General features: G+C 42.3%; 1 protein-coding gene across 1 annotated transcript; it reads right to left on the bottom strand.

The window, feature by feature from the left end:
• Positions 1-442: 442 nt before the first annotated feature.
• Positions 443-21,263, bottom strand: Znf25 (zinc finger protein 25). The gene is made up of 6 exons (XM_048444422.3): positions 21,112-21,263; positions 19,144-19,246; positions 5,490-5,616; positions 4,879-4,974; positions 4,081-4,144; positions 443-3,625 (listed from the first exon to the last, which is right to left on the bottom strand). Exons 2-6 carry the CDS (start codon positions 19,156-19,158, stop codon positions 2,560-2,562), a joined length of 1,368 nt encoding a protein of 455 aa, XP_048300379.3. The 5' UTR covers positions 19,159-19,246; positions 21,112-21,263; the 3' UTR covers positions 443-2,559.
• Positions 21,264-26,614: the final 5,351 nt, after the last annotated feature.

Below are 26,614 nucleotides of genomic sequence, written 5' to 3'. Positions count from 1 at the left end.
CTTAAATACTGGCAAATTTCTGGGGGTCACAGATACCCCGAACCACCCCTGTAAAGCGAGAGACTAACCATCCAACAATGTGATTCAGTTTCCTTCATGTTTCACTTCTATATACTCAAAACTTAAGAGTTTAAATTCATTTTTTATTTCTTTGTGCATAAACTGAGCTATTTCTTCCAGAAGCCCTGGCACTGGATAGAGCCTGTCATTTAGCTGACTTCTTCCAACCAGTGGCAGACTGAGTTGACTGGGTTAAGAAATCTCTCTCTCTCTCTCTCTCTCTCTCTCTCTCTCTCTCTCTCTCTCTCTCTCACACACACACACACACACACAAATTACATAGATGCCATGTTTTATGAGATAGTTAGAAAATGATAAATGATATTAGAAAACTAGTCATTGTCTTAGAAGAAAATAAATGAATGTCAAGGGAAAAGAACAATTGAAAATTTAGTTCAATTTAATTGACACAATGTTTATTTCATATATTTGTTACATTTCATCAGGAAACTTGTTTTAATGTAACAATTCAGTAAGTAAAAAAATCACATTTCTTTGGGAAAAAATACTTCTAAGCCTAGGCTTTTTCCACATATAAATACAATGCACAAAATAAATATACTACACAGAAGTCACCCACAAATATACTGCTGCATCATGTTTAATAAACAGAACATTTATAAGAGTGGGCTCAGGACCCGCTGCAGGGTGTGCAGCCCGGAGTAAAAGGAACTCATGTGGTAAAGTGCTGAGTCATCAATGTCTTAGGCTCTCTTAGCCATGTGGTCTGCCTCTATTACTCAGCTCTGCCAGCAGTGTGAGGGCAGCCACAGGCAGAGTGTAAGCAAATGGGTTTGGATTAGTGTTTTCAAAGTGCTTCATTTAGAGACACTGACATTTTGTTTCATGTCACCTTCATGTGTCACAAAACATTTCATTCTTGAAATATTTGAGTAATAAAAAAGTGATCTCAGCTTAGAGGCTATAAGAATGGGCTGTGGATCTGGCAGATGGACCATGGTTCATGGATCTGCTCCTGAGCCACCGTGGGTAGACACACAGCCAAATCAAATCAAGGCACTAACAGCAATCAGGTGGGAGACAGATAGTGGGCTGCCGACCTTTCAATGTATGACTCAGGATATACAAATTAATGAGAATATTACCGAATGTCGAGGTTTTACGTTTTACAGACACTGTTCTGAGTGCTTTAAAATGCCAACCCATTTCAACCTCAAGGCAATTTTAGGGGGGCACTGCCGTTGCTCTCACAGGAAATGAAGCTGAGGCACAGTGATGCTGCATGGCATGCCCATGCTTGGGTCTGGGTCAAGGTAGTAGGAGCCTAGAATCTCAGTTTTAGCCACTGGCCATGTTGCTTCCGCTACCCAGAAAGAGAAGAAAAAACAATGAGGTATTTTTCATACAAAATACAAACACAGATACCACCGCTCCACAACATCTACAGTAGGATAAGTTCAGACTGCTTCAGCTGCATCTCCAACCCAAAGTTCAGCTGATCACCATATAGCTGGAAAAATTACAAAGGCGTTTAAGTGTCTTTTGAAGGGTCCACTTAGTGACAATGTCTGAACCCATTTGTAAGTGCCAGGAAGTAGATGAAAAGATACACTATGTGTTTAAAGTATACACCAACGGAGGTTACTGCTGATGTGCAAGTGTTCCCACACATTCTAGCTACTGCGCTTAGGCACAATAACCGATGAGTCCCACGGGCAAGTTACACATGTACAAATGTGTTTTGTAGATACCCACATACACACCTACATTCTACATACCAAAAACATGTCTGTGTTTAGTGGTGTTTTCTGATTATTTTAGCTCTCTAAATAGTTTGATATGTGTGGTATTTGTTGGTTTCTGGTTTTGTTGTTTGTTTCTTTAGGAAGGAAAATCAGTCTTGGAACTGGCAACATGATTCCCAGCGTGACTGCTGCCTTCAGGATAAATTCCTTTCGTTTTTCTTAAAAATATTTCAAATACTGAAAATGCCTACCTAGCTATGATCAAAGTATTAGTATAACTAGCATTCAGTGACGGGTGTGTTCCTGATAAGGCTTCCATATCTGCTGCAATCTGTGCACTCATTCCCCTTGATCTCTTTAAGACAAGTGCAACTGTGTGAGAGACTCCTGAGGGCTCGGACATGCACGGGAGATCCCCACTATGTACTTGGGACGTGTAGTGCCTGATGCTAGGACAGAACTTGATCTGAGAAATCACTCACTTGATTTCTGCCCCATTTTATCTTTCATGTCTTACAGTTTCTGTCACCCGATGTCTATAAAAATTGACCGTATTGTAAATGTCTTCCTAATAACACCACAGAATTTCCTTCTATACACGTGCTGATAATTCTATACGGAAAAGATAAACATGGCTGACAAATCTTTTCTCGATATTTAGACGGTTCTCCTTCTGTGTGGATTACATCAGAAGGAGGAACTACTGCTGCGGGAGCTCCTTCTGCTCCTCAGCTAATGGCCGCTGAAAGCCGGCCCTCATGTTACAAACTATGGCAGGAACCCGGAACTCAGGCTACTTGGAAGTTTTCCCCTTCTTGGCATGTGTCTTCTGATGTGTGGTGAGTTGTGACCTCTGGATAAAGTTTTCCCCGCACTCCTGGCACTCATAGGGCCTCTCCCCCGTGTGCTTCCTCTGGTGTATGACAAAATGTGACTTCTGAGAGAAAGACTTCCCACATATGTCACACTCATAGGGCTTCTCTCCCGTGTGAGTCCTCTCGTGTAGTCTGAGGACGGAGTTTACAGAGAAGGATTTGCCACACTCCGTACACTCATAGGGCTTCTCCCCGCTGTGTTTCCTCTCGTGTTTGGTGAGGTCTGACTTATAGTAAAAGGTTTTCCCACACCTACTGCATTCAAAGGGCTTCTCCCCAGTGTGGGTTCGCTGGTGCACAGTGAGGGCTGACTTCTGGTAGAAGCAGTTGCCACATTCCTTACACTTGTAGGGCTTCTCGCCGGTGTGCGTTCTCTGGTGTGTTTTGAGGTGTGAATTCCTCGAGAAGAGCTTCCCGCATTCCTTACATTTGTAGGGTTTCTCCCCTGTGTGGGTCCTCTGATGGACTGTGAGGTGTGACTTTTGGGAAAAGAACTTCCCACACTCCTTACACTCGAAAGGTTTCTCCCCTGTGTGTGTCTTTTGGTGCACCAGGAGGTATGCCTTCACGTAGAAGAACTTCCCACACTCCTTACACTCGAAAGGTTTCTCCCCGGTGTGTGTCTTCTGGTGTTCCATGAGGTGCGGCTTCTGGTAGAATGATTTTTCGCACTGGCTACATTCATAGGGTTTCTCCCCCGCATGGATTCTCAGGTGTCTAGTGAGGGAGGATACGTGGTAGAAGATTTTGTTACATTCTTTACACGCGTAGGTTTTCTCTCTGGTGTGAACTTTCTGATGAACCGTGAGCTCTTCGTTTTTATAGAAAGACTGCCCACATTTCTCACACTTATAGGACTTCTTGGTGTGTGTTTCCTGGTGCACGACGAGGGAAGACTTCTGGCAGAAGGACTTTCCGCATTCACTGCAGTCGTAGCTCTCGTGCTGGGGGGCGGCTTTCCGACGTCTGTTGAGTTCTCCTTTTCTAGAGAGAAAGTTCCCAGTTCATTAATAGGACGTTCAAAGCTTTATCGGTGCTGTGCATCTCTGGATAACTTTGATGATGACGTCACTAATCCTATTCGTCAGGTTCCTAGGGCTTCTCCACTGAGAACACTGATCTACACCACGACTTAACACTGTACAGAATGAGGCTTCTCCTGAAGTCTCGGGGTTTCCTAACGACCACACTGCACTGTAAGCCACCCTTAGCACATAGTTCAGAAAAAGGAAAAGATGACTACAAAGCTTGGCTCTCTTGATCCTAAACCACACCCCTCAGGAAGGCATGCCTGTTTGGGTCATAATCTTTGGGATTCACTCCAGTGCCTGTTTAATGACATTTCATTAATCAACAATCTCTCTCCCGTTCCCAGCATTTCAAAAAAGGCTATTCTTCCTCATAAAGCTTCTATCCTACACATTAATTCTTGAACTTGCCTTGCATTTCCAGCCTGATGTTCCTGGTGTTTGGCTCTGGGGTCAGCAACATTCCCTCGTTTGTCTACAAAGGAATCAAGATTTTAACACACCATTATGGTCAAAGGTTGATTCTTAGTCCTCAGGCAAGTATGTCAAGACGAAAGCACTCTCAAATGAAATTTTCCTCTAAACCATTGGTGACAGTTTTCACTGTTTGTTATTCTAGAGGGTCTGGGGCGGGGGGGGGGGGGATCGTCTAGATCTGTGCTAGTGACTAACAGCAAGACTACCCACCATGCTGCTCAGAATGGCATGTGGCTTAAATTTTATGAATTGTTGATTTCTGGAATTTTCCATTTAATATCTCCAGATTGCAGTCGACCAGGGATAACAAAAACCACAAAGGAAAATGTAGGTGGAGCAGCCACTGTAGTCAGCAGACCGCAGAGTTGTATTACATTTCTTCATGTGTCCAGAGCAATCTGGAGACCGACAATAAAGTGAATTTCTCACAACACCAATCTCCTCATGTGCTGAGGAATATAGCTGTTTTCTAGGCTTTTGCTTTCCACATAGTTGGCTGCAGGATTCCAAGTGGTTGCAGCAGGCAGCTGGCCATGAGACCATGCTGCAGGTCTTTCCATGGAGAGAAGAAAAAATGGTGTGTTGTGGGATTCAAACATATGTAGACAGCATCTTCAATCATCTCTAGAACTACAGAGAACTTAGGGAGATTCCTGAGAAACGGTTTCTAAAGGAAATCTTGACAAATATTTCAAAGGGTCACATGCAACATAATTTTTTTTTCAAACGCACCAGCACGGTTCCGATTCGGAAGTTCTCTTTCTAATACCCACGGCTCTTTTCCTTTTCTCAACTTGGAGATCACACTTGGCCTAATCACACGGTAACCTATTAAAGAGAAAGGAGATGACATAGTTTCCTTGGAAGTGAGGTATAATTTCAGACAAGCAGTGAGGATCTCGCTTGTGCTTCACACATTTATTCTTTTCTTCCCTTCTTTTTCTTCTTTCCTTTTCTATCTTTCTTTCCTATTCTTTCCTTTTCTTACTTTCTTTTCTTTTTTTGGGGGGGTATGGGGGCTTTTCAAGACAGGGTTTCTCAGAAGCTTTAGAGCCCATCCTGCGACTAGCTCTTGTAGACCAGGCTGGCCTTGAACTCACAGAGATCCGCCTGCTTCTGCCTCCCAAGTGCTGGGATTAAAGGCGTGTGCCACCACCACCCAGCCACAAATTTCTTCTCTAAATGAAGAGGCAGAAACACACATATTTTCTCAGGTATTCCCAAACAGATTAACTGTGAATTGTGAAACAAAGTATCACTCGACTTAGAGAGACTTTACGTGGTCCAGCCAACGGGAGAGGAAATGGAAACAATTGTAGTTACAGATGAGGAAAATTTCTCACCCACAGAGACCAGGTGACGGTAGTTCTCCAGCATCACGTTCTTGTAAAGGGACTTCTGAGCAGGGGTCAGTAACTTCCATTCTGCCTTGGTGAATTCCACAGTAACGTCTCTTAATGTCACGGGTCCCTGAAACAACAATTCCGGTTCAGTCTGAAGTGACCGGGGAGGAAGGCACAAAGGTTGGGAGGTAGAACAACAGCAAAGCACTGGCTTAGTATTTGTGAGGCCCTGAGTTCAACCCCAGGACAAGAGGGAAAAAAAAGAAAAGGCTAGTGTATTAAACTAGCTCTGAGTGGCCTCGTCATAGCCACTCTGGATAGCTACCATAAAGCATTTACACAGTTTGTCAGGGAATTTCTCTTTTGACAAGAGGCCAAGATAATAGCTCCTAATGTCCGTATGTACAGCAGATCTACGGCAGAAGTATGTTCAGGACACAAGGCGTTGAGATGGTGACAGTTATCTGTGCTGTGTGGTAGCTGTTAGATTTTATAAGGTGGTCAAGCCATCTAATGCAAACTAGAAAGAAGGAGCTCATCAGCGGCAATGATATGAAGCGTGAGGAACAACTATAGGAAAACGGAAGTCACACAGAGTGAGAGCTGGCGGTGGAACCGAGCAGATTAACTTAAGTCAGGGGAGAGGACACAAAGAACGTTTGGCACTTTTCCTTTGTCCCAACAAAACATGTTTTGCACATAATGTAACAGAACTCATGTCTCATGTATTTACATCTGTTCATGAACTTTCCCAGGGGAGACACAGATGTCCCCTCACCATAGACAGGGCACCAATGACAGACCAAAATACTATTCTAATGAAGTCCAACTTGGTGAATCAAAAGGTTTACATCACTTTTCAAACTCAAGCTTATTTACATAAGAGAAAAATTATTCCTTTTTTCCTCCATTTTACACCATGTGGACCACCTTAGACATATTGCAAATGCAGACAATGGGAGCCACTGATGAGACAGAGTGTGCAGTGGAGTTATAGGTGTAGATCAGTCATCTACAGAGAAAACTAAACAAACAGGGCACATGAAACACAACAGTGATGTGGGCAATGCACACAGCATCTCAGACACAGTGAAACCAAGAAATATAATAGAGCTTTTGTGTGCAGTGATATGTGTGCACGGGTATGTGCAAGCATGGGGCCAGAGGCTGAGACTGTGTCTCTTGCTCTATGATCCTCCCTGCAGCAGTTTGAAGGAGAACGTCCCCATAGGCTCTGGCATTTCAACACTGGGTCCCCAGTTGGTGCTACTGATCAGGGAGGTCTAGTTGGTGTGGCCTTGCTGGAGGAGGTGTGTCCCTGGGGTTAGGCTTCGGGAATCATGTGCACATGTGTCCATCTTGTTTTTGTTTTACTTTGGGTTTTCAGTTTTTAATGAGACAGGGTTTCTCACTTGGGCCTGAGTTTCACTTGAGCCACTGAACGTGGCTCCTAGTTGGTGGCGCTGCTTGGGGAGGTTTCGGTGGTGTGACGGTGGTGTGGTCCTCCTGAAGGAAGCATAGCTTCACCTACTTCCAGTTCATGCTCTGCTTCATGCTTGTGTTTGAGGCTGGAACCCTCAGCATCCTGCTCCGGCCACTGTGTATGCTGCTTGCTTACACGCTTCCCACCCACCATGGACTCTTGTTCCTCTGTAGCCATTAGTCCAAGTAAACTCTTTATTTCACGGGTTGCTTTTGGTCATGGTGTTGTATCACAGCAACAGAAACATTATCGACACACCCAGCTTTCTACACGGGTACAAGTCCTCAGAGCTTCCTGGCAAGTGCTTTACCAACTAAACTATCTTCCTGGCTTCTAGGAACTTATTTTATTCATGATCAAATCACAATAAAAGTTGATTTTATTATGATGTGTTATGAGAATATAGCTCAAGCGTTGGTTCAAAAGTCTTCTGTTAGAAAAGTAAGTTATGTATTCCTAAAAGTACATGGAAAGGTGGTCCTAGGTGTGTAAGAAGGTAAACTGAGTAAGCAAGGAAGAGCAAGCCAGTAAGTTGAGTTCTCCTATGGCCTCTGTTTCAGTTTCAGACTCTAAGTTCCTGCTTGAGTTCCTGAGCTGACTTCCCTCAATGCTGGACAGTGTCTTGGAAGTGTACACCAAATAAATCCTTTCCTCCTTGAGTTTGTTTCGGTCAGCGTTTGTAGCACAGCAATAGAGAACAAGCTAAGACATTAGCTTACGGTGTTTATACATTTACATGTGAGTATGAGTGTGGGTGTAGGCTGGGGAGCTGGGAAAGAGACTAAGCGGGGGAGAGAAGGTGTTCAGAGGGGAGACTAGGACATACACCCTGAGAGCAGAAAGGAAGCTATGAGGTAGGACAGAGGGGTGCAAGGCGGGATGTCATCAGGAATGGGGAGAACAATGAGTTGTGGGATCAACCTAACAATTTTTGCTTGAAAATGACAAAAATGAAACCTAATACTGTATATACGTTTCAAAAATTTAAAAACAAGAAACATAGAAATCACTAGAGAAGATCAGCAACAGATCTGAGCAGCCCGAATACAGAATCTGTAAAGCGGACAGCGTCCTAGCACAACTCTGACTCAGCACTCTAGTGTGCGTGTAATGCGTTACCTGTGACTACTCACTCAAAAAGAGAAGCGGGACCATCAGAAGATCCACGCACTGGGGAGGCAGAGGCAGGCGGATCTCTGTGAGTTCCAGGCCAACCTGGCCTACAGAGTGAGTTCCAAGACATAGAGAAACCCTGTCTCCAAAACAAACAAACAAACATGTTCATCATGGAAAACAGAAACTGTAAAACCTAGGAGATGGTGCCAAGGTTTGGTTTATAAGTGTCCTTCGAAAGTCTGTAGGTTTCGAGGTTTGTTGGGAAGCTGACATAATTCTTAGAGAGCCTAGACAGACATCGTCAGGTCCCTGGGTGTGTGTTGCTGAAGAGCATTGTGGAGCCCTGGTCCCTTAGTCATAGTTATAAGAAGTTTCTCCCCCTTACCCCATGACTCCTACCGTGATGTGGTGGCTTGTCACAGGAACAAATAAACGCAACTGAGTCAACTGACCACAGACTAGCACCTCTGAAGCCAGAGCCAAAACAACCCATTTTTTTCTTCTAAGCTGACAGGGTATCTGTTATCGCGACAGCAAACTGACACAGAGGGGACTTCCTTAATTTGATCAAAGATGTTTCTATATGACCCGCACCTACTGTGATACTCATGAACAACTAAAATCTGTCCTGCTAAGGGGGACAAACAAATAAGTCTGCTCTCAGCATTCCTATTCCAGCAGCATCCTAGATAGAAATCATAGCCAGTGCTATAAATAACAGGAAATATAAAGACTACAAAAGGATAAATAAAACTATTTCTCTTTGTAGATAATATTCATTTCTGTGGACAACATCAAAAAATCATCAAAATACTTTCTATGATTAATAATTGAGTCAACTAAGGTCAATATTGTTTAAGTATGTATTTCTATGAATAGCACCATTAAATACTTAAGTGTTAATCCAACTAAATATGTGCATGGACTATATAAAGAAAATCATATAACAATGAAGAAAAAGCTCAAAGGCCTGAGCTCAGAAGACCACTGTGTCAACCTTAGACCAATCGGTATATTTAATGCAATTCCAATCCAATTTTTACAAGGCATTTTATAATTGTCAAACTAATTCTAAAATGTATGTGGTTTTGCCAGCACAGAGGAAGTGAGGCTGACCAATACCTATAAGTTTGAGGCAAACTCAGTTTATGTTATATTGAAAGTGGTTTTCAAAAAACATGAATTAACTTGCTAAAAATTGAATTCATATTTCCCAAATGACCAAACATGTTGAATATTTTTTCACATATATACTAGCCATTTGTATTTCTCCATTTGTAAGCAAATTTTGTATATTTATTAAATTATTTATTCTACTTATGTTCAAGTTTTTGGGTCTTTATATATTCTAGATATTAATCCCTGTTAGAGGAAGAGCTGAAAAAGATTTTCTCCCATTATGCAGCCCGTGACTTCAGTCTGGTAATCGTTGCCCTTTGCTGTGAAGAAATTTTTAGCGCAGTGTGATGCATTTCTCAATTTTGAAACTCTTTCCTGAGCTACTGGAGTCCTGCCCAGGAAGTCATTATCTGTGATTGCATTTGGAAGTGTTTCTTGTTTTCCTCTAGCGGTTTCAAAGTTTCAACCTTACATTAAGTGGGGGAAAGAAGACATGATAGTAGAAGAAAGGTTATCACAGACTAGGAAGAGGGTATGTGGGGTGGAGGGCACACACACTGTTGTAAGAAATAACCTCAACCCATAATTTAAAACTTAATACAAAAATTAACTAGAGATGGAGCGGAACAAAAATTAAATCTAGGGGCTGGAGAGATGGTTAAAGGCACTGACTGCTCTCCCAGAGGTCCTGAGTTCAATTCCCAGCACCCACATTACAGCTCACAAGAATCTATAACTTGAGTCCCATGGGATCCTATGCTCTCTTCTAGTGTGCAGACATACAAGTAGATAAAACACCCATATACAATAATTAAATGAACAAATCCTTTAAAAATGTACATCTATACTTTTTTCATCTTTTGAAAGTAGTTTTGTAGGGCTGGAGAGATGGCTCAGAGGTCTGCTCTTCCAGAGGTCCTGAGTTCAATTCCCAGCCACATGGTGGCTCACAACTACCTGTAATAAGATCTGGTGCCCTCTTCTGGCCTGAAGGCATACATGCAGGAAGAACCCTGTATACAAAATTAATAAATACGTCTTTTTTAAAAAGTGAATGTAGTTTAGTAACTTAAATATAAACTTATTTAACTGAACTTGGACAGAAATTTGTTTCAGTCAGGTGGGAGATACTTGTTGAGATGATGTGGACTCCATCAAAGAGGTAGACGGACTTTCATTTTTTCTTTCTTTTTTTAAAAATATTTTTTATGGTTTATTTAATGTGCATTGGTGTGAAGGTGTCAGATCCCCTGCAACTGGATCTTCAGACAGTTGTGAGCTGCCATGTGGGTGCTGGGAATTGAACCCAGGTCCTTTGGAAGAGCGGTCAGTGTTCTTAACCACTGAGCCATCTCTCCAGCCCCACTTTCATTTTTTCTAATCTAATCTTTAAATACTGAAGTTACAGATTTACAAAAAAAAATTGCAGTGATAATTTATAGAATGTTTGCCATGTTATGTATGTATGTATATATACAATTAGTAAGTTAAAATTTAATTCCTAATGTGATAGAATGCTAAGATAGAGCCATTAGGAACTCAGGAGCTATGATGGCACAGCCCTCACGGGTGTGACTGAGGATCTTACTAAACAGGGAAGGGTAAAGCTCACTCTCTTTTGCTCTACCCACGGGAGGACACAGCTGCCAGAAAAGATACACCATCTCCCGCAGATCTGCCGCACCCCGATTCTGAAATTTTTAGCTGCCGAAACAGTGAGGAAGTCATTTCTGTTCTGTGTCAGTTGGCCTGTTTCAGGTCTTTCGTTATGACATCACAAACAGACCTAGGACAGTTCTTATACATGGATTACTCAGTTTGGTTCCCCTGGCAAGATGCTTTTGAAACATGGTAAAGTTTCCAAAACTAAGAAACATTTAACTAACTAAATTCCATTTGACCTTAATGTCCCCACCCCAGTACATCAAAAAGGAGTGGGATTATGGTGGGTAAAACAATTTTGTCAAGGAAAAAATTCATACTATCTACTTCCAAGTTTTAAGCTTGTCACAGTATTTCCTTGATTTTCAGTTGTGAATTTTTACTTAGTTTTGAAATGTTGAAGATGAACAAGTGCTGTGTGAGCCCTGGATTACTGCCAAACAAGTTCAAAGTCTCCCTCGAGACTCAAGCTAATTCTATGAGTCCTTACAACACTAAAAACTTCCAACACACAATGGTACAGGGTGAACATTCCTATTCCAAAATGCAGGGAGGAAATATATCAAGGAAAGCAGATGGAAGCAAGACAGAAACCTAGCAGGAAAAACACCGAATCCTTCAGCTCCATGTCCAGGATCTAGGATGCACGATGGCCTCCCACGGGTTTCCAAAGGCTCGGGTAGCCCTGCCCTTCAGCTCTGCTGCCTGCGGCACATATAAACTCCATCCCACAGCTCTAGCATCCCCAACATCTTGGGTCTCACTTACAACTTGGGCATCATCTTCATAGCTTCACGGGTTCAGAGAAGAATCCCCCTTCATCACAGTATTACAGGAGATACACGGTGCACTGGGGATGTGTACTCATTCAATATTACAGGGAACACACGGTGCAGTGGGGATGTGCACTCATTCTATATTACATTCAATGTTACAGGGGACACACGGTGCACTGGGGATGTGTACTCATTCTATATTACATTCAATGTTACAGGTGACACGCGGTGCACACTGGGGATGTGCACTCATTCTATATTACATTCAATGTTACAGGAGACACATGGTGCACTGGGGATGTGCACTCATTCAATGTTACAGGGGACACACGGTGCAGTGGGGATGTGCACTCATTCAATGTTACAGGGGACACACGGTGCAGTGGGGATGTGCATTCATTCAGTGTTACAGGGGACACACAGTGCACTGGGGATGGACACTCATTCAATGTTACAGGGGACACACGGTGCACTGGGGATGTGCACTCATTCTATATTACAGGAGACACGCGGTGCACACTGGGGATGGGCACTCATTTGAGAGGGTTCGCCAATTTTCCCTTTATAGCTACTTTTCTTTATCACATGCTATTACTTGTAAACAAACCAAAGTCTAATCTAGTCTTGACAAGAAGGGAGAGAATATGTTCCCTCTCCTGGAGGGGATAGTATCCATACATATTATTTTAACTGTTTTATGAAGAAGAATGAGCTTTTCTTATTTGCTTATTCAATAATTTATATTAACATGGCCTCATATACTTATTTCATTTTTTTAACTAAGAAGCCCAAAATATACACTAGAGAAAGAAAGGCATCTTAAACAAATGGTGCTGGTTTAAACAGATAACTCCATGGAGAAGAATGAAACCAGATTCTTATTTCTCACTCTGTATAAAACTCAACTCCAAATGGACCAAGGACCCCAATGGAAGACCTGCATCTTATTAAAGAGAAAGTATGGAATATGCTTCACCTTACAGGCACAGGAAAACACTTTCTCCCTGGACTCTGACTGCACAAGCATTAATACTAACAAATGACAAAATGGGGTCACGAGAAACTAAAACGTTTTTTTACACAGAGGACAATACCATCCTAGTAAAGAGACAGCCTATGGAACAAGAAAACGTCCTTTCCAGCTTGTGTCTGACTAAGTATTAGTGTATACAAAGAACTAAAAAACAGATAACTACCAAGAAAACAACCTGATTTTAGAAATGGGGCACAGAACTAAAAAGAATTCTCAAAAGATGAAATACAAATGGCTGAGAAATACTTTTTAAAAAATGTTCATCATCCTTAGCACAGGGAAACACAAATTAAAATTACTTTGAGATTTCATCTTGTCCCAGTCAGAATAGATAAGATCAAAGAGCAAATGACAATAAAGTCTGCATGAACATGTGGAAAGGGGGCCACTTGCTCACTGCTGGTGGGAGTGAAAATGGGTGCATCCATTATGGAAATCAGTGCAGGGGCTCATCAAAAAGCTAGAAGTGTATCTACTCTGGCTGTGCCATTCTTGGACATACAATCAAAGGATGCCCTGTCTTACTACAGAGGTGCTTGTTCATTCACACCCACTGCTGCTGTATTCACCATAGCCAGCGACAGAAACAGTCCGATGTCCATCATATGATGAGCAGGAAATGCAAATGTGGTACATATACACAATGGAATATTACTCAGCTGGAAAGAACAAAATTTGAAGATAAATAAACAGAGCTGGACATAATCATTCTGAGTGAAGAAATCTACACCAAAAAGACCAATGCAATGTCACACGTTTTCTCTCATGATGTGCAGGTTAGCTTTGACTCCTTAGATGTGTGCTCAAATTCCTTCAGAAAGCAGGAAACTAGTAAGAGGCCAGGCAGTGGTTCAAGAGAAGAGGAACAGAACACAAGTGGTATGAAGGGAGAAAGAGGAATAATGGAACAGGAAGAGTTAAGTTGGGTAGGGAAGAGGAGGCAGGGTAGGGGGTGTATATGGAGAGGAATAGCCTACACTAAATGCCTTTAAAAAGCAATATGTAAAACTCTACAGGAGCTTCCTAAATAATAAACATATAAATCATATATGCAAGGAGTTTAAATGGAGTCATTCTGGAATAGGTACAATACCTCTCCCAGATACATTGCTATCAAATAAAAAATCCTAGTACCAGGCTTTTTGAGCTGTTGTCAGTGGGGTATCACAGACAACCCAAATATTACAGACTATTGCTACGATTCTTGGTTACCCACAGAACTTGATGGTAGGACCCTATTACTGAAGGATCATATACTTGAGCCCTAAGACGTGGATAAATCAAGCAGCTACCGACCCTGAAGCTGCATCCCTGCTGGCTAGCTGTCATAGAGCTGGAAGGTTCCATGTACAATGAAAAATCACCAGTCATCTTACTGAGTCCCCGAAATGATCGTCCTGGCAGATATGCTGACTGGTACAACAGCATCACAAATGCTAAGGGAGAAACATCTAGTTTTGAGGCCTGATTCACAATGCAGAACTCATACCTGGTACCATTAACAGAATTGAAAAACAGATACTGGCTAGGTCATAGGCATTAGGGAAGAATCTATCACCATTACTCTGCTAAATGGACATAGTAATAAACTACCCACTAGGTTTTTATCACTACACCCATAGATTAAGGAACCTCCCAGTCCTCGTCATCAGAGAAGCTTCTTTTCATAGTTGCTGGTGATCAGCACAGACCCACTGCAGGAGACGGCAGCCTGCTCCAACAGAACTGGACAGGTCATCGCGCCCTTTCTCCCAAGTCTCAGGGACCAGTGGAGAGACTGCAGTGCAGAGGCAGTGGATAAAAACTACAATTAAATGGTGTTCTCCAGACATGTCGGGACACAGATGAATCCACAGTGGTTGTGACAGCATGCACAAGACCCGTGCAAATGCATGCCAGATGAAATGCCAGCCTGGAGACAGGATGGGTGTGAAGCCCCACCCCTAGCTGAGGAGTTACTATCAACTGACAGCTGCTGGGGAGGAAGAATTGTTTTGTTTTGTTTTGGGGAGGAGCGGGAGGGTGTTTTGAGAAATTTTCTTTGTGTATCCCTGGCTGTCCTGGAACTAGCTCTGTAGACCAGGCTGGCTTCAGACTCACAGAGATCCACCTGCCTCTGCCTCCTGAGCACTGGGATTAAAGGCGTGTGCTACCACCGAAGAACATTTTTAAAAAGATGTGGCTCCTTATAGGTAGTCTGACTCCAGTGGAAGGTGACATATATCAACGTATATTGGACTTAATGGTATACTTTTTAATGAGGACACAAGGCTGGGTGGGTAGGGAAGTGGAAGTGGATCTGGGAGGAGTTGGAGACTAGGAGTGAACCTGATCAAAAGACATTGTATCAAATTATCAGAGAATTTTTAAAAATATTCTTGAAATGTTAAGATATTTAAAGGCTCTGACAAGCTCTCTGACATACCATACTTCTATCTCAAAGTAACTTTATCCAGAGATTCAGGTTTACTCTTCTTAACTAAATTACACCGTAACAATCAGCACCAAATGTCAACAGCATTCATAATGTGAACATCTTAAAGGGCCTATGTTTCTTGATTTAATGGGCATTTAATGAAACCTATAGTATAGCTAGTTGAGATTTAAAAAAAATATACTAAAAATTTATATTTTATTAATGAGAAGTAGATAATATTACAAAACAATTCCCACTGCAGTCCCCTTTCCCTTTCTGATGGCACTATTCATAATGGCTACATTGTAAAACGAACCTGTGTTCAACAAAAGGAAAATGGCTAAAGAAAATGTGGCAAATGTGCACAAAAGAATTTCTGCCCTAAGGAATAAAGAAGCCACAGCGCTTTGCAGGTAAACAGACACAACAGCAGCTAAATATTAACTGAGTCCCATTCTCAGAGGGACAGATATAGTATGTTTTCACTCATTTGAGGGTCCCTAAATTATATAGAAACACAAAATCACACGTGTATGTATGACACAAGAATAAAAATAAAACTGCAGAGAGGACAGAGGGGCCTAATGGAAGGGAGGGGAAAGGGATGGTGGAGTTGGGACAGAAAGATGGAGGCATTCTGTAGCCAGGATCACATTATACACGTGTATGAAACCTTAAAACAATGCTTGCAGTGTTTCCCAATCTAATTTAAGAATGTTTATAATTGGGGACTGGAGAGATGGCTCAGAGGTTAAGAGCACTGTCTACTCTTCCAGAGGTCCTGAGTTCAATTTCCAGCAACCACATGGTGGCTCACGGCCATCTATAATAAGATCTGGTGCCCTCTTCTGGCATGTAAGCATACATGGAAGGAATGTTGTATACATAATAATAAATAAATAAATCTTTTAAAAAAATACCATGTTTCCTCCTGTTGGTTAAAAAAAATGTTTATCATTTTTGTTGAATTTTTAAATTAAAATATTTCACACATTTTGATTATATTGTTTCGTTCCCCTCTTCTAACTTCTTATAGATCTTTCCTACCTCCCCATCCACCCCAATTCATGTTCTCTCTTTCTCTCTCTCCTCAAATAAAAACAAAACCAATCTGACAAAAAAATCAAAACAAAACAAAAAAATCATACAAAAACCCTAACTTGAAGTCAGTTTTGTGCTGGCCAACTATGCCAGGTCATGGGACCTGCCCTGGAGTGTGGACAGCAACCCAGCAACACTCTATAGGAGAAAACAGATTTTCCCTCTCCCAGCAGATTTCAGTTGCAAATAATTCTTGGTTAGGGGTGGGACTTTGAGTCCATTTTCTTGTCTTTGTGCTGGGATTTTTTTTTTCTGGTTTGAACTTATGCATAGTGCAATCACAGTTTCTGTGAATTCATGTGTCAACTCTGTCCCAGAGAGGGAGCTAGAAGATGACATGGCCTGATCGCTGGGGGTGCAGCTAAAGGGTGTATAATGCAACAAGGCCACACTGTGTTCTTGGTCATTTTAAGTTTAGATATAATATTCCTATTTTATGTCAAAGCATATGGTATGTAAGAGACGGGGGGAGGGGTCAGATCCAGTTCATGGTGGCCAGTAGATTTGATTCAGGGGTTGCTTCTGTAGTGATGTTACCAACTGGATCTCTCTCCTGAAGATGGCATCCCTGCCTACTGAGCCTTGTCTGCACCAGATCTTAGGAATCAGTCTCTCTGCCATCACGGGACATCAAACAACATTTGTCCTCTGCACGCACAGAATGTGATGCTTACTTAACCACCAAGGAGAACTATGAACGGAAGTGCCCAGAAAAGGGGCTGCACCTGTGCTAAAGATTCTACTGGCTGAACAACTGCATCCTTCTTAGCAGCCATCCATCTCCATCCTTGGTGTTTGGCCTAACATCTTAGCAGCCATCCATCTCCATCCTTGGTGTTTGACCTAACATCCCTCCTTGTTAAAACTCCCTTTTGGAACATACAAACAGACCCCCAGCTTCCATCAATGCAGGACCAACAACGTCATGAGATAGTATTTGGGGCTTATATCAGCCCTGCTTCACTGTAACCTGACACCCTGAGGCTTTCGCTTATTATTTTAAGGCACCTTTTTGATAACTTTCTTCTGTCATTACAAAAACTTCATTAAATTGTCCTCAACTTGGGACATGGTATTTGAGGTAACTGGAGTCTATGTTCCTGAGTCACAGCCAATCGTATTTTGCTCCAGAATAAGCTGTCTCTCATTCCTTCTGACTTGAGTGCTGTGGTTTTGTAATGACATTCTTGATCTCCAATTAGTTCCCTCTTATTAAATTCAGGCGTCTCCTCAATTATTACATTTGAGAACAGCGTTCTCTAATAAACACAAGATCTTTTTTTTTAACTTTGCTTTCAAATTGCTTGACTCCACTACTGAACGTAAATCAGAAATGTTAGTCAAATACTGATAAATTTTACATCTATTTTTAAAATCATATTTGTTAATAAGTGATCTAGTCAGAGAATTCTTTAGGAAGTTGTCACGTTCAGTTCATTATGGAGGTCACACATTTTCCAAAATTCTAATTTTCACATTAATCAAATTTTAAAATTAGCAAAAAAGAAACAAAAACACTAACGGTTGTTTTCCTGGAAGTGACAGATTTTCATAAAATTAAGAAAAAAGTTTGTTGCTGGTCTTGTGGTGGCACACACCTTTAATCCTAGCACTTCCAAAGCAGAGGCGGGAAGATCTCTGTGAGTTCCAGTCAAGCCAGAGCTATATAGTGAGACTCTGTTAATTCTCAAGAACTATAGTTTTCTGCCAATTCTTTCAAATATAAAAGATATTTCATGAAAAACTGTCAAGATATTTGCATAAAAATCAAATAAGTGCTTGCCCTTGGGCACCAATCGCTACAGTTCTGGATTAGCAGAGGGGCATTATGTGAACGTCCCATTCCACCACACAATGTTACAAAGATGTGCACTTAATGATCAAGGGTTAACAAAACCAGCAATTTTTACAGTGGCATTAAGGATAAATGTGAATGTGACGTATGGTAAGGAATCAGGAAAGTGTGTTCTCATTATCTCTTAATATCAAAAAGTAAGTTTTTACTGTTCCGTTGAAGATATTTTTAAGGAAAGTAGAAATCTTTTACTTGGCTCTTTGCAAAAATCCAATGAAATTAAAATTTGTGTCACTATCCTATTTTTTTTGCAAGGTCTTCATGCTATGTTGAAAGTTAAATATAGATCAGTCACCTTATGTCTTTAAAGCAGTGGTTCTCAAATTGTAGGTCATGACCCTTGGGGGGGTCAAACAATTCTTTCATGGGGGTCATTTAAGACCATTGGAAAACACAGATATTTACATTACGATTCATAACAGTAGCAGAATTGCAGCTATAAAGTGGTAATGTCAAAGGTCTTATTATTAATGAGCAAATTGCATGTGTTCTAATAGTGTGAAGGCAAAAATAGATTGATGACTGTCCTGCGTGATTGGAAACAATGAGGGTGATAGTAGGGAGCTGTTGAGGAAAGATCGCATCAGTCGAGAAGCAGAAGATGTGAGTTATGCTGACATATGTACCAAAAACGTACAATACTTTTCATATGTCTTTGACATTACCAAATCCCTTGAAAGAGGCTGAGGGCGTTTGGGTTCTGCAGACCATACTTTGAAAGCTACTGTTTTATTCAACCCTGAAGAAGATTTTAAACCAGTCGTACTTTCCTAATTTAATACAGAGACTCACTTTTTAAGATTTATTTATTTTATTATTTTATATGTATGAATGTTTTGCGTGCATAAATGTATGACTGTGCATCATGTAAATGCCTGTGGAGGTCGGAAGAGGGCATTGAATCCTCTAGGACTGGAGTTATGAATGGTTTTGAGACACCACATGGGTGCTGGGGATCAAACCAGGGTCCTCCGCAAGAGCAACAGCTGCTCTTAACCACTGAGTCAATTCTCCGACCCCGCAGAGTCTCTTTGGAAAAACCTCGCTGAACAAGTGTGTGCACACACAGAGTTAAACTAATTAAGTTACTCACCTTGAACTTGTTCATTTTCTGTTGTGCTTTTAGAAGGGGTTTCTACCCTTTAAAGTTGGGAGAGTGAAGCCATAAGAAACCGTAGGCCACAGTTCCGGGTCTCCTGTGAGAAATTTACATACAACATTTTAGTACTGTCTACAGAGAAGCTGTCCTTTTGATCAGATCAGAAGGGCGACCATGAAATAAAACTCATCTATCTATTGATAGTTCTAATACAATCTTGATGAGCCTGAGACATTTTTTCCTTTACTAAATCTACACATTCCAACTGTTTGAAAAGCATGTGTCTGCTTACTAACACAAAATAACTGAACACTTAAATACTGAATGACAGATTAATTTCAAAGGGGCTATAACATACACACACCGAGATCCGTGTTTATGTTGGAGACAACATTTTTTTCTGTTAATATTACAACCCCCCCCCCGAAGTTAGAAAGTCATTTCAAAGCTTTCAAACATGAGGCTTTTCTTCTGCCTAAATTACATTTTCTCAGAGCAAAAAGAAAATAAAACACTTTTTCAAGAATCTTACAAATGGTACATTTTTATTTACATGGGATACATTTTGTCCTTTGTTCTGTTGCAGGGTCAGCTGCTAATATAGGGACTTAGTTTCAATGCTATTATCTCTCACCATCCCCCACCCCCAGAAATGGTCTCACTGAGATAACAATTCAAGCTGGCCTTGAACTCCCAGAGATCCACCTGCCTCTGCCTCCCAAGTGCTGAGATTAAAGGTGTGCGCACCACCGCCCAGCTCAAAGCTGTTATCTTTAGAATGAGAGGAATTAGGTAATCGTGAACAACGCTTTCTGCAACCTTTAGTCAGTCTTGACATAGGAACACAAGACGTCTAGATCCCTGTAATTGACTATCCTCTCAAAAGAGCCTAAATCTGGGGTAAATTTTAATCAAATCTCAATGAACTTTGACATGGCTCCCAAATCTAGTTTAGAAACAAATCAACCCCCAAAATATCAATTTGAAGCCAGATGTGGTGATGCATACCTTTAACCATCATGGAAAGGTGGAGGCGGAGGGCTGGCAAGAACAAGGCCAGTTTAAGTTACACACTGAGAGCTAGACCAGCTTGGAATACGTAATGAGACCTTGTTTCAAAAAAAGTTATTAACTGGACAACAGTTTTAGTACCACAGTCCCTAAACAGGCATATCGTGGATACAGTTAAAGAAACAAAATGCTCAAATCCAGCCAGCAGGGTGCTTAGAAAATGCCTAATATGTAAGTGTAAGGTAATAAGATCAGATACAAATAAGCCAATCATCCGCACTAGGAAATCGCCTTCATAACTGAGAATATAAATGAACTACAATTTTCATCTTTTAAGGAAAAAAATGTCTCTGCTAGACACGGTGGCAAGGCTGATGCGGGAGGCTCAACAGCTCCAAACTAGTCTGGAGCTACGTGAGCAGATCACGCACCCCTCCCCCTGGCCAGTCTCATTTCTTTTCTCTTTGAGGGCGAATACGATATTCAGCTTCTCAGTGAAATTTAATATTGAAAGATGTTTTTTAAAAGTAATACTGTTCTTCCAAATAGTTATAGTTAGCTATTAGTTAGCTCAACAGTCTAACAAAAGCTGGTTGAGGGATGTAGGGAGAGCCTCAATTAATCGTTCACACTAAGGGATCGAGAGGAGGTTCAAGAATTTTTAGAAATAGAAGACTCCAGATATGATCAAGTATGCTTCATCGCTGTGTTCTCAGTCGCTGAGCAGAAAGCAACCACAGGCGTGACTGCCAGGAACAGGCGGCAACCACAGAGTAAAACAATAGAGGATTAAGGCACCCGCAGGTCCTGGGTAAACGGAATAGCCTCTGTGATGGCCACCGGAGGCCGAGATGAAAGGACCCAGCGCGGGCCATCGGGAAGCATCCCGCCCTGCAGTTCCTCCTCTCTCTGCACGACTGCCCAGCTCCGTGCGCCCCGGGCGAGTCTCACCTCGGTGACAGCCGTGTCAGGGAGTCCCGCGGTCTCCGCTGCAGACGTTCGGGGGTGGCTGAGAAGCGGGTGGATGCTGACGTGGCGAGCGGACGAGGAAGCTGCGAGTGGGCGCCACGTCACTTGGGCTGCGGCTCAGGCCGGCCTCCCCTTCCCTCCCCTCTCCTCCCCAGCCCGCCCCTCCCCGTGTCCCCCTTGCCCGCCTTGCCCGCTGCTCCTCCGCCTCCGTGCTCTCCAGCCCGCCGCGCCCGCCGCGCCCGCCGCACTCCGAGGTCCCCAGGCCGGGGATGCCGCAGCGTTGTCGTCCCCCCCCCCCCCGCCCCCGCTCCAGGTCCCTAGACGCCCCCTGGGCGGAAGACAAAACTTCCGCGGGTGACAGACGAGGGCTCCGCCCATGCGCCGAACGACCCTTCGCGGGGAACTACGCTTTCCAGCAGCCTCCGCGACGACTCCATATTGGATCACGTTACGAAGTTTGGCGCTGAGGAATGCTGCACCGTTTCCTCTCAGGCCTGGTCTTTAGGGGAATGATTGAGTTAGCAATTGGCACCCTGGAAGGGAAGACAGACGCTGTCTGAGGCTGTGCCGCGTGTATTGGGGGTAGCGTATGTAGTTGAAACCAAGTGTGATTGTACACCCAGAGATCTCACAGTTTTGTCCTAGGGTTGCTAGCTTTCAAAACTGTGTAAATGAGAACACGAAACTTGAGAAACTCTGTGTGTGTGTGTGTGTGTGTGTGTGTGTGTGTAGTATATATAAACCAAAGACCAGACATCAAGTAAAGTGTCATACACGTTACTTCCCTAAGAATTTTAAAGCTTATCCTACTGATACAGATGTCATTGTTACCATCTCACTACGGACGTACTGGATATGTAAAACAACTTGTTGATAACTGGTAACTTCAGTTTGTAATGTACTTAACTTTAGAAATATAGAAATATTAAATCTTTCATAAGAAAATTACAATCGCTACTCATAAAATGTATATATTATACGTTTGTATGGTGTCAGAGCTTTTAGGAGCAAAGGCTGAGCCCTAGTGGCCCTAGGACGCCAGGCTCACCCACTAGTCCTCATAGGGCCAACTTAAGAGAAGATGGTACTGCCGGGTGGCAATGGGCCCTTACTCCCAGCATAGAAAGGTGGATCTCTGAGTTCGAGGCCGCCAGCCTGGTCTCCAGAGCGAGTTCCAAGACAGCCAGGGCTACACAAAGAATCCCTGTCTCAACAAAGCAATCAAAAAGACAATGGTACCATGGGAACAAACAGCCTGCAAGATTCAGGGTAATTGACACAGAATCACAGCTCTTGCCTCAAGGGGATAAGAAAAAGATGACTTTGGAACCAAATTTAGTGATTCTGGTCCTGGAGCACAGATTTAGGGTACCCCAAACTTCATGTTCCAACGTGGAAGCAGCTTCATGGAGCTATTTTATTTTATGTATATGGGTGTTTTGCATGCATGTATGTTTGTGTACCGTGTGTGCCATGTATGATGAGGCCAGAAGGGGGACATCTGATCCCCCGACCAAGAGAGAACTATGATCAGTTGTGAGCCATAAAGTGGTGCTGAGAAATGAACCCTGGTTCTCTGGAAGAGCACCTGGTGCTCTTAACCACTGATCCATCTCTCTAGTCCATCTCAAAGCCTTTATAATGAAACAAAAGAAGTCTAAGTCAGGATACTCAAATACATTAGTGAAAGCATTAGGTAGGTTAGCATCAAGTGGAAAAACCTTTGCTATAAGCCTCAGATTCTATCTGATGACACGCATAGCCCTTTGATTGGTGGGGACTGGATGTCTGTAAACTCCATACAATGTACCCAGTGGTCACAGAGATGTTAGCTTACATACAGAAGAGGGCAAACAACAGGTATTAAGAGGGATAACGTTGCAGGGGCAAGGTAGCATGTGCCGTTTATGCCAGCACCTTTAATGCATGCACATTTGAGGCAGGCTAGCCTCAAACTTACAGAGCAAGTTCTTCATAGCAAGTTCCAGGCCTGCCAGGGGTGCATAGCAAGACCTTGTCTGTCAGGGCTATGTGTGTGTGCAGTCACTAAAGGTGGTTCGTAATAACTTGGCTTTGGACTTCAGCATGCCAAGCTCTCCATAATCATTGAAGTCCTAGTTGGTTAGTTAGCATTGCAGAAGACTCAGTGAAAGGTACAGGACTTTCTCTCATAGTGTTACCAACCAGAATTGATAGAAAGGTTTTAATAAAGAATAGACACTGTACACAAAAATACAGTATGCAGCTAGGGAGTAAATGGCACCCCTAAGAGGAAATAGGATTGTTCTTAAGGTAAGTCACCTACTTTGCCTGCAAGGCTGGTGTGTGGGATGGGTTTGAATGAGATCAAGAGGGAAACTCAGTAACAGGGGAGTGAATTTCAGTCTGCACCCTGTCCCCTTGAAACTGACCATTTGGGGTGAGATGTCAGAGTCGTTACCAGTTAGGCCCTAATTGTTACTGTTAAAGCAGGCTACTGGGTCAGAAGCCCAGCAGTCAGAACCTGGCTTTTTATTTTCAAACCTTTAGTTGTGTGTGTGTGTGTGTGTGTGTGTGTGGTCTCTACAAGTAACAGGAACAAAGCAAAGAAGAGAATGTCCTTCAGCATGGAGGACCAGCATCAGCCATCCTAAGGTCCACTTTCAGGGTACCGACTTGAGGTTAGTTTAGATGAGTAGAAGAAGTATGCACAGCCAAATAGTCCTAGTCCAAGTGTGGTCCTGAATACTGGACCCGCATCGTCTCTGCTCCTGACCGGGGCTCCCAGTGGGTCACATAAATCATGAATACTGTGTGATGAAGCTTTTCCCTTGGTTGGCATCAAGCACCCAGCCTTGTCTTTCCTCTGGAAAAATTCCAACTCATTAGGTCTTATTCTGTAGATATTCTGATAGCCTAAGGGAGGGGACACAAGTGTCTCTCTTAAGTATAGCTTCAGGACAGTTACACATATGCCCAATGTAGAGTTAAAAAAAATGTAAAAGTAAAACCCAAAGTCCTCCATTTTAACAAGCAAACACTAACTTCTTGGAGCCTACCCCAGTGATTTGTTGAGGCCTTCCACACACACTTAGAAACCAAGCCCTTGGGTTGGAGAGATGGCTCAATGATTAAGAGCACCTGTTCTTGCTAAAGACCCAAGTTCAGTTTGAAGTACCCACATGGTGGTCAACAACTGTGAAATTCCAGCTTCGGAGAATCTGCTGCCCTCTTCTGGCGTCTGAGAGCACTGCAAGCACATGGTGCACAGACATACCCGCGACAAAACACTCATACACATAAAATAAAAATATATTAAAAAATAGACTAACATGTAATGGTCTGTGGCACCTTAAGGGCTACTCTAACTTTAAATGGCTAGTGTTAGGAAAGACAAGCGGTGAAGTAAAACTCACTGCTTAAGAATAAACAAGTAAATAAGCCTGTTCTCTTAGATAGTCAGTGCTTTGGAGAATGTTGGTCCAAATTACTTTATAATCAAGTCCCTAAGTCCTCTGTGGTTTTTTTTTCTTGTTTTGGCATCAGGTCATATCCTCATGTCCTATGCTGTTTGTTCTGTGACTAATTTCTTGAATGTCCTAAAATATCCTTGTCTTTCCTTGTGCTTTGGTCTTAAGCTTCTGAGAAGCTCAAAATAACTAATATTGCTCATCCTTTGTATGCTTAAGTTGTATGATCTCTATTATTGTAATGTAGCACTTTATAACCTATGTTTTCATATCAGGTCCTTATATACATGATTTTTATTAAATGAATCTCCAGAGTACATTAGGGACTTGCTCATTTTCCCATAAATGTTTAACTTGGCACTATGGCAACATGTTCCTATTATTATTGCCTTCTCCCACAAAACAAAAAATGAAGCAAATATTCTAAAAGCATTTTGATGAGCTGTAAGCAGTAATCAGTAAAGATTCACCCCACACATCTTTTTTCGTAACACCCAAGTTTAACTATTTCAGATGGAAGAAAAATTCCAGGAACTCACATCATTTAAAGATGTGACTGTGGGCTTCACCCAGGACAAGCCAGCAGTCTGCATACAGGGCTGTGATGCTGGAGAACTGTAGCCACACTGTCTCCATCCATGAGACCACTTTCTGTGTAATGCAGAAAAACATTGTAACATTGTATATCCTTCTTTCCTTCCTCCCTCCCTCCTTTCCTCCCTCCCCCCCTCCCTCCCTCCCTTCCTCCCTCCCTCCCTCCCTCCCTCCCTCCCTCCCTCCCTCCTTTCCTCTCTTCTTTCCTTTTTTGATTTTTCAAGACAGGGTTTCTCTGTGCAAAAGCCCTAACTGTCCTGGAACTATCTCTGTAGACCAGGTTGGCCTTGAACTCATAGGGATTCACCTGTCTCTGCCTCCTGAGTGCTGGGATTAAAGGTGTACATCACCTAAAGATTAGATTTGAACAAGAGACATCCCTTGATTAGAAGAATGAATTTAATCAAACAGCATGGCAATTCAATCTAAACTAACTTTAAAACTGACAATTACTTTTCATTTGATCAGATATAACTTACGATAAGAGAAACTCCCCAAAGTTGGGGTTGGAGTAGATTTTCTTTTTGTCTTTTCAGGAAAACAAAGGCATCAAGGTAAGGAATCTGAAGATCACTGGACAAATGAGACATCTAAAGAAAAAGGAAAAATCATCCAGAAAATATTTACCAAGAACAAGAGCAAATTGGTCTCTTGGTATATCACATTTCCAACAAGATAAAATTTCATAAATCTTCCCAAATGTTTGTTTCTGTTGTTCTCTACAGACATAAAATGCAAGTGGTCTTTTTGTAGTCCCAGTTCAATTAAAAACTAAAGCTGAAAAAAAAAAAAAGGTGTGCATCCCCACCGCCTGGTTTTTGTATATGCTTTTAATTGTGAAGCATCTGGGTGCCTTGTAGAGTTTAATACTTTATTGGGTATCAGAAGATTGTGTGTGTCTGTGTGTACGTGTGTGTGTGTGTGTGTGTGTGCACGCTTGCATGTGCGAGAATCATATGACATAATGTGTGTGTGCAAATCAGAAGACAACATTCAGTCAGTCCTGGACTTCCACCTTGTTTGAAACAGGATCTCTCTCTCTCTCTCTCTCTCTCTCTCTCTCTCTCTCTCTCTCTCTCTCTGCCACACATATCAGCCTAACTGGCCTGCAATTTTCCAAGAATTTTCCTGTCTCTCCCATTTCTCCATAGTTGTTCTGATCTGGGATTACAGCTTACAACACACACCTGAGGATTGCCGGATTCATCTCCGATCCTCAGGCTTGTTCAGTGAATGCTTTTACCCACTGATCCATTTCCCCAGCCCTGAAGATATTTCTGTTCATTTCTCTATTGAGATGTTCCAGGGGCCTCATATTTCACCCATATTAGAAGACGTGATGTCTGGGCAGCCTGCCTATGTCCTTAACTATTTCTGTTAACGGTGTATTGCAGGAATAAACCAGAGGTGATCTTCAAACTTCAGCAAGGAGAGGAACCATG

Source organism: Myodes glareolus, chromosome 3, assembly GCF_982192425.1.
Source record: "Myodes glareolus chromosome 3, mMyoGla1.1, whole genome shotgun sequence".
NCBI lineage: Eukaryota > Metazoa > Chordata > Mammalia > Rodentia > Cricetidae > Myodes > Myodes glareolus.
This window is presented reverse-complemented; position numbering and strand designations above follow the sequence as displayed.